This window comes from Girardinichthys multiradiatus, chromosome 14 (assembly GCF_021462225.1).
Source record: "Girardinichthys multiradiatus isolate DD_20200921_A chromosome 14, DD_fGirMul_XY1, whole genome shotgun sequence".
Classification (NCBI taxonomy): Eukaryota; Metazoa; Chordata; class Actinopteri; order Cyprinodontiformes; family Goodeidae; genus Girardinichthys; species Girardinichthys multiradiatus.
In genome coordinates this window covers 2,473,613-2,486,059 of record NC_061807.1, presented here as the reverse complement: position 1 = coordinate 2,486,059, position 12,447 = coordinate 2,473,613, and the positions used below count along the sequence as shown (strand labels likewise).

The following is a 12,447-nucleotide window of genomic DNA, read 5'->3' as shown; positions in this document are numbered from 1 at the left end:
AACCGTTTGTGCAGACACATGCACATTTGTGGTCTGCTGGAGGTCATTATGCAGGGCTCTGGCAGTGCTCCTCCTGTTCCTCCTTGCACAAAGGCAGAGGTAGCGGTCCTGCTGCTGGGTTGTTGCCCTCCTATGGCCTCCTCCACGTCTCCTGGTGTACTGGCCTGTCTCCTGGTAGCACCTCCAGCCTCTGGACACTACGCTGACAGACACAGCAAGCCTTCTTGCCACAGCTCGCTTTGATGTGCCATCCTGGATGAGCTGCACTACCTGAGCCACTTGTGTGGGTTGTAGAGTCTGTCTCATGCTACCATGAGTGTGAAAGCACCACCAACATTCAAATGGGACCAAAAATAATGTGTATATACAATCGGACTAATTTGATCAAATAATTATGCATATGAATCAGATCTGTTTGTTCTGTAAAGTGTCTTGACTATAGACATAAACTGAATTGAAAATACACTGCTCAAAACAATAAAAGGAACACTCAAATATCACATCCTAGATCTAAATAAATGAAATATTCTCATTGAATACTTTGTTCTGTACAAAGTTGAATGTGCTGACAACAAAATCACACAAAAATCATAAATGGAAATCAAATGTATTAACCAATGGAGGCCTGGATTTGGAGTCACACAAAATTAAAGTGGAAAAACACACTACAGGCTGATCCAACTTTGATGTAATGTCCTTAAAACAAGTCAAAATGAGGCTCAGTATTGTGTGTGGCCTCCACGTGCCTGTATGACCTCCCTACAACACCTGGAGATGCTCCTGATGAGACGGCAGATGGTCTCCTGAGGGATCTCCTCCCAGACCTGGACTAAACCATCCACTAACTCCTGGACAGTCGGTGGTGCAACGTGATGTTGGTGGATGGAGCAAGACATGATGTCCCAGATGTGCTCAATCGGATTCAGGTCTGGGGAACGGGCGGGCCAGTCCATAGCTACAATGTCTTCATCTTGCAGGAACTGCTGACACACTCCAGCCACATGAGGTCTAGCATTGTCCTGCATTAAGAGGAACCCAGGGCCAACTGCACCAGTCTATGGTCTCATAAGGGGTCTGAGGATCTCATCTCGGTACCTAATGGCAGTCAGGCTACCTCTGGCGAGCACAGAGAGGGCCGTGTGGCCATCCAAAGAAATGCCACCCCGCACCGTTACTGACCCACTGCCAAACCGGTCATGCTGAAGGATGTTGCAGGCAGCAGATCGCTCTCCACGGTGTCTCCAGACTCTGTCACGTCTGTCACATGTCCTCAGTGTGAACCTGCTTTCATCTGTGAAGAGAACAGGGCGCCAGTGGGGAATTTGTCAATCCTGGTTTTTTCCTTTGCAAATACCAAGCGTCCTGCACTGTGTTGGGTTGTGAACATAACCCCCATTTGTGGACATTGGTTCCTCATACCATCCTCATGGAGTTAGTTTCTAACTGTTTATGCAGACACATGCACATTCGTGACCTGCTGGAGGTCATTTTGCAGGGCTCTGGCAGTGCTCCTCCTGTTCCTCCTTGCACAGAGGCGGAGGTAGCGGTCCTGCTGCTGGGTTGTTGCCCTCCTATGGCCTCCTCCACGTCTCCTGGTGTACTGGCCTGTCTCCTGGTAGCGCCTCCAGGCTCTGGACACTACGCGGACAGACACAGCAAACCTTCTTGCCACAACTCGCATTGATGTGCCATCCTGGATGAGCTGCACTACCTGAGCCACTGGTGTGGGTTGTAGAGTCCGTCTCATGCTACCACGAGTGTGAAAGCACCACCAACATTCAAAAGGGACCAAAACATCAGCCAGAAAGCATAGGTACTGAGAAGTGCTCTGTGGTCCCCACCTGCAGAACCACTCCTTTATTGTGTGTCTTCATAATCGCCAAAGATTTCCCCCTGTTGTCTATTCCATTTGCACAACAACATGTGAAATTGATTGTCAATCCTAAGTGGACAGTTTCATGGCTAAAATATAGAAACATTTTACAACACTTGAATTAATTATTTCTTTAAGTAGCATAAAATCTTACATATTAAATATTTAAATGTTTTCGGGGTTGATTTAAGGAAAAACTTAAATTCCTGAACCAAACAGGATGTTGATGCCTCTGGTAGTCTAAACTTCAACAGATGAGGATTCAGGTTATTTTTTTTTTTACCTTTTTAGAGTCATACATGTGCTGCATTAACCATGTCTATATATATATATATATATATATATATATATATATATATATATATATATATATATATACATTACCCTAACCTGAAGATATATGCATTCATGAAACATGGCTAAGACCTACATTAGATTTTGTTATTAATGGCTATATGTTTGTAGGGATTGTAGGGATAGGGGAGATAATGTGTAGTTTTTCTAAAACAAGGAAAAAGGACAAGAACTTGAATACATAGTGGATGAAATATGAACAAAAGACTGGAAATTTAGGGTGATACATTTTTACAATCCTGGTAAGAAATGATCTCCTAATTGACAGGAAGTGGTAATATTGCATTTAGATGAAAGTGTGATATGATGTGGTGATTTTAATGCCTACAAGACAATATGGGACTAGAGGACTGATGGGAATGGGTTGGTTATTGAGGAGTTAATGAAGTCTAAACATCTTATATGCATTAGTAATGCACAAGATGAAACATCAGAATCGGTACAGAGACAGCCACTGATATTACATTAGTTTCTGATTAATTGGCAGGGCTCTGTTCTTGAACTGGTATTAAAGACACAGCTATTGGAAGTGATGATTTTCCAATGATAATTTAAGTTGGCTTGAATTAACAGAAGGATGACACTGGAGGGTGGCCTAATTGATCTTGTAGTAGAGCTGAATGGGAGAAATATAAGACAATAAAAACATGAGCGGTGATGTTGATTCATGAAATCTCCTGTTTTGCAGTTCTGTAATAGAAGCTGTTTAAAATTCAATTCCAAAGAAAGGTGGGAATTAATTGTTAAACCATACAAAATGTCAACTCCAGGAAATGTTCAGATCTGTTATGTAATTTAAAGTAAACTTATTGAGTATTCAGATGTGACTTTATTGGACTTGTATAATAAAGTATTAGAATGTGGAAATGGAAATTGTCTTAAAGTTGCAAAGAGGCTGTAGTGAAAAACTAACCTGCACAATGCATGTACAAAAGGTTATTGAAAAATGAAAAAAATGTATATAAGTGTTTATTCAAGTGTGAATGGGGCTCAGACAAAAGAAGTTTTAAAAGTAATTTACATAAGGCTCATAAGACCTACAGTTGATTATTGTTATATAGTTTATGGATCAGATTCTGACACAGTTCCCAGGAACCTAGATGCCGTTCAACATCAGGCTTTGCACTCAATTACAGGAGCAAGTAAAGCAACTCCAATTTCAGCTTAACAGGTAGAGATGGGTGAAATGTCATTAGAAGGAAGAAGGAATCAGCGTCATTAAACTACTGAGTTAATCTGCAGGGCCAAAGTTAAGACCTCCCCATGTAGGCAACTTTACAAACCTGCAGGGAGAAAAAAGAGCATTTAATAAAATATTTGGTTCGACAATCATACAGAAAACAGAGTTAAAAATAAATCATTTAGACATCAGTCCAATAGTGCCACTAATGATAATACCACCCTGGATTTTACCAGATTCTGATGTTGATTTAACTACATTAGAGAGAAAGATCAGAGATATAACTTTTATTTATGATTCACTAACAGACAGTGCACATATGCATCCCAGCATTTATCAGGTCATATTTCTTTTGGACTGTGCTTATCCTGATTCACACTACTCACCAGTTGGTGGCGGTAATGCACCAAATTGTTGTCTGCCAACAGCGAAGAAGAAGATGAAGAAGAAGACTTGGCTAGTGATGGTCAAATGAAGCCTCATGAAGCAATGAAGCTTTACAGCACATTGTTTTGCCAGAAAATCTGGCAAGGGTAGTTCATACCCACATGGAGGAGTGGACCATAACTAATAAGGTTACCTGCCTAGTCACTGATGCTGCATCAAACATGATTGCATGTGCTAAGGCCTTAAGGATCAGGCACTCTGTGTGCATTGCTCATGCACTGAATTTGTTGGTAAGAAAATCATTTGACCAGGTCCCTGTTCTCTGTGGCGTTTGGAAAAACGCCAAACGAATTTGAACATATTTTCACTCAAGCACCAAAGGTACAAAAAAGCTAGAAGTAGTACAGATACAGATAGGAAGACAGTCACAAAAGTTTGTCACTGATGTGGACACACGTTGGAATAGCATAACCTCACTATCTTGTCAGGAGTATAAAACAATTGAGGAGTGCTTACCTGTATTATTCCCTTTTTACCAGACAACATTAGAGCTCCCACAAGAGAGAAGGGTCTCAATCTCAAAGATAACCCTTAATGAACATTCTGCACCATGCAGTACTTGCAAAACTCCAGGTTTAAACCTCTTGCCTTTCTCAGCCAAAACAAGGCACAAGAGGCAGTACGGTGGCTAAAATCTGAATATACGGCATTAATAGCCAGCAGTGTAGCTTCACTTCCACATCCATCAGATGCAGGAGAAGGCACCAGCAGCTCTAGTGAATTTTTATTTATTCTGTAAATTCCTTGACCTTTACATATTAGTTCTGCTGTATTTCAGCTGCTGGTGTTGTATGATTATATTTAATGGTTTTTTTTTCTATTTATTGGTGAGCTGTGGTGTTTGCTAGATGAAACAGTGGACCAGAAGAGACGAAGCTCCAGTGCCACAGCAGATGCCAAAGTAGAAGCGGAGCAATGCCTGGCAGAAGGTAACTATAGGAGACATCAGGACCCCCTGGAGTGCTGTTTTACACAAAAAAAATGTGTATCCCTACTTGTACCACATGTCACAGAGGTTCCTATGTTCAACAGCATCCTCAGTGCCTTGCAAGAACATGTTTTCCAAGGCTGGGAGGTCATCAGCCAACGAAGAAACAGCCTTCAACCACAAACAGTGAAATAAGTTTTGTTCTTGAATAAAAATAATTAACGCCCAAATAGCCATCCACCTGTAGTTGCACATTTAGTTGTTTGATCAGCAAGGACACATCAGTCTCACCCAGGAGAAACAGACTGAATGCTATTGAAACAGTGAAATTCTGTGTGCAGCTAACTATAAAGAATATGAAGCAGAAGTTCTGGAAAAATAATTTAAGTTTTTCAGGAAAGAAATCACAAACACAAAGCATACAGTGCATCTTTATTGTCAAATCGGTCCACATAAAAATCATATCACATAAAAGAAAACTATTACCACAGACTTCATCATATTAGCAGAATTATTTTGGGTATAAATCATTTTAAGAACTAAAAATAAATGAGACATGGGTTTGAAAAAAAAACTTTATTGTGACAATAATGCAAACACTGCCATATTCTGATATTTGAAGTATGAAGGCTGTCACAGTGTCTGTGCAGCAGCAGATGTCACTAGTGAGAAATGAATGAAGCATCGAGTAATGACGACAAATGTCCCGCCTACCCGGTACCGGCAACTTGATGACCAGAGCTCATTGTTGGTGTTCTGTCGTCGGTTTGGGTAAGACTTTTGCATGCATTGTTGAATATTCTGTTATTTTTATTATATACGATATAATTAGCCTGTTTGTTGCCGCTAAAGTTGTCCGTAGTTGGCTAAAGCAGTCCAGTTGACAATCTGTCAGGTTCATATTAATGCAATCTAAAACAAATGTAATGCTTTACCATCTCAACAAATACAACTTAGCATGTGTTGCTACCATGTTCATCCAAGAGTAAAAATAAAATTATTTATTTTATAGGGAAACACCATAAAATCTAAAAGGATATGTGTTTATTTTTATTTTATTTCAGTGCTGATATCAAGCCCTGGCTGTTAGTATGAATAGGTGTTTTATATTGTGTTGCATACATATCTTTGTAATCCACCCTTTTGGGTACTTGCTGTGATGAGTTTATGTAAATGCAATATGAATAAAATTGCTTATCTGTCATTACAGAAAATGTCTAAACAAAACTCCAAAAGCCACAAGGCTATGGATGATAACGAGTGGTTCTCTAGACTGAGGTCTTTTGCCTCCACTGGTGTCTGGCCATCAGATGCAGGTAACCAACCTGCCCCAAGGCAACAGAAGTGGTACACTCTGTATCAGAAGGTATGTTAGAAAATAATCTAAAGAAATACATTTTATTTTTAATCTAATTTACAAATGGTTGACATATTGTACATCACGCATGTATGAGCATAAAACGACAAATTATGTTTTAAGACCGACTGTATATTTAGACGTAGTCAAGTTAATCTTGTGCTCTGTTTACAGATAGAGAAGTGCCCACTACTGCTGAGAGGCCAGCGGACACTTTTCTCCCAGCCACAAGGGTGTTTGTGTGGGTTTCATTTTCCTAAGGTAAGCCAAATTTGGGCCTTTTTTTTAACTACAGTTGATGCACTATGCATACAGTGTAAAGATGCATTTCTTTCTCATAATGCATTCTTGGACTTTTTGTTGTTTATTTCTGAGCTGCTCTGGCAACAGGTCTGTTCCACAGCAGAGGGAAAGTATTAGCAGGTAAAAGAAGGTCATAAGGTTTAAACTAACTTCATCACTAATATAATAAAAAACAAAACAAACACCTCTTAATCGGTCACATCATTTGCATGAAATGGGTACTTATTGATTCTTCATTATGAATGAAGTGTGTGAGTGGTTGTTGGTGATTGGAGGGTCCATTGGCGCATGCCTTTGCAACCGTGTTTCTGTCACTCCACCTCTAAGGACAACTGTGGCTACATGCTTACAACCACCACTGAGTGAATGAATAAAATCCCTTCACCCTGGTGAAGCAGTATGGGATGTCTTGTGAAAAGCACTGTACAGATGAGATCCCCTTCCCTGCTTTCCTTAATTATAGTATTAACATAGTATTGAGCAGTAGTATTCTGCTTCCTTTAAATCACTGATGATTTTGGCTATTATCTCTCTCTTTCTCAAACGTTTTGGGAATGCTCCTGTTTATATACATTGTTCTAAATATATGTTCTGCAACAAGTGCCTACAGCCTCATCTAGACCTACAAGCAGTGCAGCTCAATCAACTAACAGTCAAAGTAGTTCCATAATGGTAGGTGAATGTTATTGCTTTATGTGAATGAGAATTCATAATGGCAATAACCTGTATTTGTGTCATATTTCAGCTCCAGACTGCTACTCCAGTCAAACACCCCACAGGTTACAGCACACCTGGAACTCTGGCAAAAAGGCCAAAACTCACCCTTTCTTCAGTAAATATGATTGCTCCTGTTTTAAAGTCTGTTTTAGTCCTGTTTTGAGTCACAATTGTCATATGCATACCTTTCTAAAGTTTGAAAGGTCCAGATTTGGTGGCAGGCATGTGGAGAATGCAAAGCCAAATATAAATGTTGCACGAAAAACTCATGTGAGTACTGAAATATATTTATTATTGTTATCATTATTATTACTATTCTAAATCCTAAGAAATTCCAATTTTATCAAAGTGTTCTTTTGACCTTGTATTTTCAGACGAATGCAACACGTGCTTGTACAAGTACAGCAGCCCATTCTTGTGCGGATCCAGTGCCAGCAGGTGGTTCTCTTCATAACATCTCTCCACCACAGCCTCAAAGTGCAGAGACCTTTTTTCTTGCTCCTCCATTACCGGCTCCCAAACGACAACGGCCAGTGGAAGAGCAGAGTTCAGGAGTAAATGCAGTTAAACATTTTTCTTTAATATTGTCTCTATGTTTGAATCATAATTTTATTCTACATTTGATTTGGCCTTTTCTCTGTCTGAAGAACCCATTCCAGCCTGAGAACACTGCTGGGCTCCCACTTCTATGGCCTAAGACCATGCCAGAGGAGGATCACCAGTGGGTTTCAACAGCCTTGTTTAGAGTTTGTGCCAAAGGGAAACTGGAACTCCAGGACCATCTCCAGCTGTGGTATTTTCCCCCTCAGCCGTCTCTCATTTACCACCAGGCCCCAACATCGGCCAGGTTTTTTGCCCATCCCTTACTGCTGTGGATGCCATACAGGCTGTGGAAGGTTCGGCTCCTTTGCACTGACCAAGCCTGTAAGCACCCTCTGAGCAGTGGAGGTCTTCACAGGCGGGTACGGCAGGTGCTTAATATTGACCGCTTTTACAACCTGGTCACAGAGACATTGATATAATCATATAACTATTTAAGGTGAAACTACTATTGGTTGACCATGTAAATATTTAAAATTTGTTTTAGATCACGAAGAAGCTCTCAGGACCGGCAAAAGGCACGGCACAGTGGCTGACTTCAGTTGGCAATGAGATGGGTCAAGTTCTCATCAGTGTCTTGACTGCTGGGGAGGGACCAGGTTTGGACCTCATGGCTGGCGGCTTGGTTGACAGGTATGAAGCTGCAGGTGTGGACCCTCCTGTTGCACTCTATGTGGACTGTGGCTGCTGCAAGGAAGTGGGTGAGACCAAATTGAAGGCCAGATTTAGTGAATGGCCTAACTTGATTGTTCGCCTTGACATCTGGCACTTTATGCGACGCCTGGCTGTGGGATGCACCACTGACGCACACCAGCTGTACCCTACTTTCATGGCTCGTATGTCGGCATGTATTTTTGAGTGGGATGCTGCTGATGTTAATAATGTGAGAGAGGCAAAGAGGGCACAGCTTAAAGGGCATGGCTGGACAGCTCTGACTGAGAAGCAACTAGATCGGCAAATTACGAAGGAAGAGTTGGAGCAGCACTGCAGGAGGAGGACGCGTGGAGAAGAGCAAACCATCCAGCTGTTGGATCAGCTCATCGGTGAACTCATCAGTGACAGGGGAAAGGATTCGCTTGGTGTTCCTCTTCTGGACCCCATCCGAATGCAGCACATCTGGTTTGTTCAGAAGAGGCATGTGAAGTGCATTCAGGACCCACCTGATGTAGCACTGTACACACAAACTGGCACCATCATTAAGGGAGGAGTCCAGCTGCAGACCCTGCGCTGTGCCAGAGGTTCAACATCTTTGGAGTCTTTCCACTGCCACTTAAACCGGTTCATTCCAGGTACATGCAATTTAATATTGCTGCTTAAGTTACAACAAATACTGTACTTTTTCCCTTTCTAATGTTTGGTATTCATTCCAGGAAACAGTGCCAACTCCCTTAACTTCCAAATCTACCTTTTGGAAGGGCTACATCGCTGGAACCACAACAGGGCAACTGCTGCTGTAGAGACAGAAACCTCTGGTTTGCGCATCTACTCTGGCGAACTGGTTCATAGTGTGAACACCGATTATGAGAGGGTTTTCGGCAAAAAGCTGGTTCCCTCTTTTACACCACCTGCAAAATACACAGGTATTCAATACTGTATGTTTTATGCTCATTGTCCTGTATTTAATTCTCTGCTGTTTTCTTTTTTTTTGTAATCCAAAATTGGTTGTGCATTTTCAGGTGAACTGATAGGAGTGCAGTACCTGCTGAAGCAGAATAATGAACCACTGCAGGATATGGCACCAGATTCTGAGGTGGTAGATGCATTGCTGGAGCAAATAGAAGTACAACAGCCAGTAGAGGCCGATGAGGGCTTTGAGGAACTTGAGAGTATTGAGGTTTCACTTGCAGATTTACTTCTGGACACATCCAATGTGATCTCAGTGCTTCCTGACTACCACCCTATACCTCAGCCTGCTCCACCCACTGCTGAGTCCCCACACCTGCCTAGGCTCCAGCCTGCATCCTCCGCTGTGGTACAATCCACTCACCTGCCTAAGCTCCAGCCTGCGTCCTCTGCTGTGGTCCAGTCCACTGTTTCGTCGGGGTTACCTGGGCAAACTACATCTTCAGAGCAAGTTGTAAGTTAAATATCAGTGTGCTTTAAAAATTAAGGATGTTTCAGCTTTTTGAGATATTTAAAACTTTATGCAATATTTCTCCATAGGCCGTGGATGAACACAGTAGGGCAGGAATGGATCGTGTTGATGTGCTTGCGGAGTACTTGGTGGAGCTACGAAAGGAAAAAGGCCTAACTCTTACCAACCAGCAGGCCAACACCATTGTGGGTCTTTGGCATAAATTGGAGCAAAATGATAAACACCGGATTTTGTATGCTGCACGACATCAGGAACGACTGCTCACTGGTCGATTTAGGTCACCCAAAAAGAAGGCTGTTTATGCAGGAGTTGAAAGCACAAAAAGGTGTGTACTTGGTTCTTCTGGTTCTGCTGCTCAATGGCCAGATTGCAGCCGACTTATTGAAATGATCTTTATCAGGTTGTGCAACATTCATAGTAGCCCCCAAAAAATTGGACACCAAACTTTTTCTAGGTGGTCACAAATTCTAAATGATTACAAAAACATTCGACAGCTAATTTTGAACAATGGCATTATTATGAAAGACACAACCCTGCAACTTGTCACTGTAAACCAGACCACCTTAATACAGTGGCATAACAAAAGATTTAAAGCACAAGATGTTGCCATTCTGATGCAAGGGCTGGTACTGCCTCAGGAACAGCCCATTGCCAGTGAACCACTGCTCCCAGTAAATGCTAGGCCCACTCAACTCACACCACACAAACATGAACACACTTACAACCTGCCACCTGACACCACTGGCCAGGCAAAAACAAAACTCACTGTCAGAGACAGAGCTGAGCTGAAAACCATTCAGCCAAAACCCCCTGCATCTCAGCCAACAGTTTTTTATATGCCACTCCACATGCCATCTACCACTGCAGCAGGCAACAATTTGCCACGGCTTCTGCTGCCACCCCCCACTACACCAAACATCAAATGCCCACCATATTCTAAAACAACACCTACAGGCCTTACCCAAACCCAAGAGACAACCCAAAAAGAAAAGCGCAAATACACAAGGACAGTCACATCCAACAGATGCACTAAATGCGGTGAGCCACGCACCACAGAAACTGGCCATAGCCAATACAAAGGCAGGATTTACTGCCCAAACAGGGAGACACTGACCAAAGAGCAGTGGCTCAGAAGGATGAGAAAATAAGGGAGTACAATTGGGTACTTTTTCACACTAATTTTATTGTGTGTGTGTATATATGTTCATTTAAATATATGATGTTAGTGTGTGTATATATGTTCATTTATATAAAGGATGTGTGTGTGTGTGTGTATATATGTTCATTTATATATACGATGTTAATGTGTGTATATATGTTCATTTATATATACGATGTTAATGTGTGTATATATGTTCATTTATATAATGGATGTGTGTGTGTGTATACATAACACGTTTTTAAATAAATAATAACAAATGAAAATTACTCAGCTTATTGACCTCTTTGTTTAGATATTTGCTGATAGTGACTGTAATGTGCTCTAGCATGCTTATGTGAAGGTAACCATATTAAAGGGAAAACAACTATATATTCAGTAGGTCCATACATAATAGGTTGCAGTATACTCTACATCATGAATAAATTGAGATATCCATGTGCAATAAATGCACATTCATTGGGGCCCATTACACCTTGAAAGTCTTGTACTTCAAACAGTAATGAAGTGTCAACAACCTTAAGTGGACTGGTCATAAAACTTAGAACAAAGGGTTTATCTGAAGGTCATGCACCTGCTGTTCTGGTGTCAAAACTACTTTGACAACTTAAATTAACAAGGCATAAGATTTACTGTGCTTTATGCTCAAATTTCCCATTTGATAATACTGGGTCCTCAATGCAGAATTTTTTATAAAGCCAAGATCATTGTGCCCAAGTGGGCTTTAGTTACTCTTTTTGATATACACGCAAGAGTTAATGCTATTTACAGAACAATCTGTCTCCTGCCAGGTTAACTAATTGAGTGTAAAATAGAAATCACATTTAGATTACATTGTTTTAGCAGTTTACAGCTCTATGATAGCACTTATGAAGCACTAAATTGTAGCTTAAAATACTTTAAAACGGTCTACAATGCACAATAAGCAACCATATTATGCTTTATTTGTGGCAAATCTTCCCCATCTTATACAGATGATTGTTCCCCAGCTTTGGTGGAGTAGGAAGAGTAGTCGTCTTGCAATCGGAAGGTTGTAGGTTCAATTCCAGCTTCCTCCTGCTGTATGTCAATGTGCCCCTGGGCAAGGCACTTAACCTCAAGTTGCCTACCAATCTGTGTATCGGGAAATGCTCAACTCCAAGCAGCACAATGCCCAGTTTGTCATCTGCATCAACCTACATATTTATTGATGTCCACATATCTGCTGTCAGGCTCACAGCAAACTGCTTGTCCTCTTTGGCCTTTTCTTTTGTTTTTTCATATTTTTCCTCCACCATCTCGTTTAATGCCTTGAAGGAAAGGAAATTCATTGAAATTGATGCAATTATTTGTTAGCACTACATTTGATCTTGTTGTGTACAAACATAAACCTTTTCTAGTAGGGAGAACATAGGAGGGATCCAGCAAATGAACAAGTTCCCTGAACGCCTCGTC

The 12,447-nt window shown here is 41.2% G+C and overlaps 1 protein-coding gene across 1 annotated transcript; it reads left to right on the top strand.

Annotated features, from left to right (window-relative positions):
* The first annotated feature begins 8,312 nt into the window (after positions 1 to 8,312).
* Positions 8,313 to 11,090, top strand: LOC124880974. The gene is made up of 4 exons (XM_047386444.1): positions 8,313 to 9,048; positions 9,130 to 9,339; positions 9,436 to 9,836; positions 9,923 to 11,090. Exons 1-4 carry the CDS (start codon positions 8,313 to 8,315, stop codon positions 11,000 to 11,002), a joined length of 2,427 nt encoding a protein of 808 aa, XP_047242400.1. The 3' UTR covers positions 11,003 to 11,090.
* The last annotated feature ends 1,357 nt before the right edge of the window (positions 11,091 to 12,447 follow it).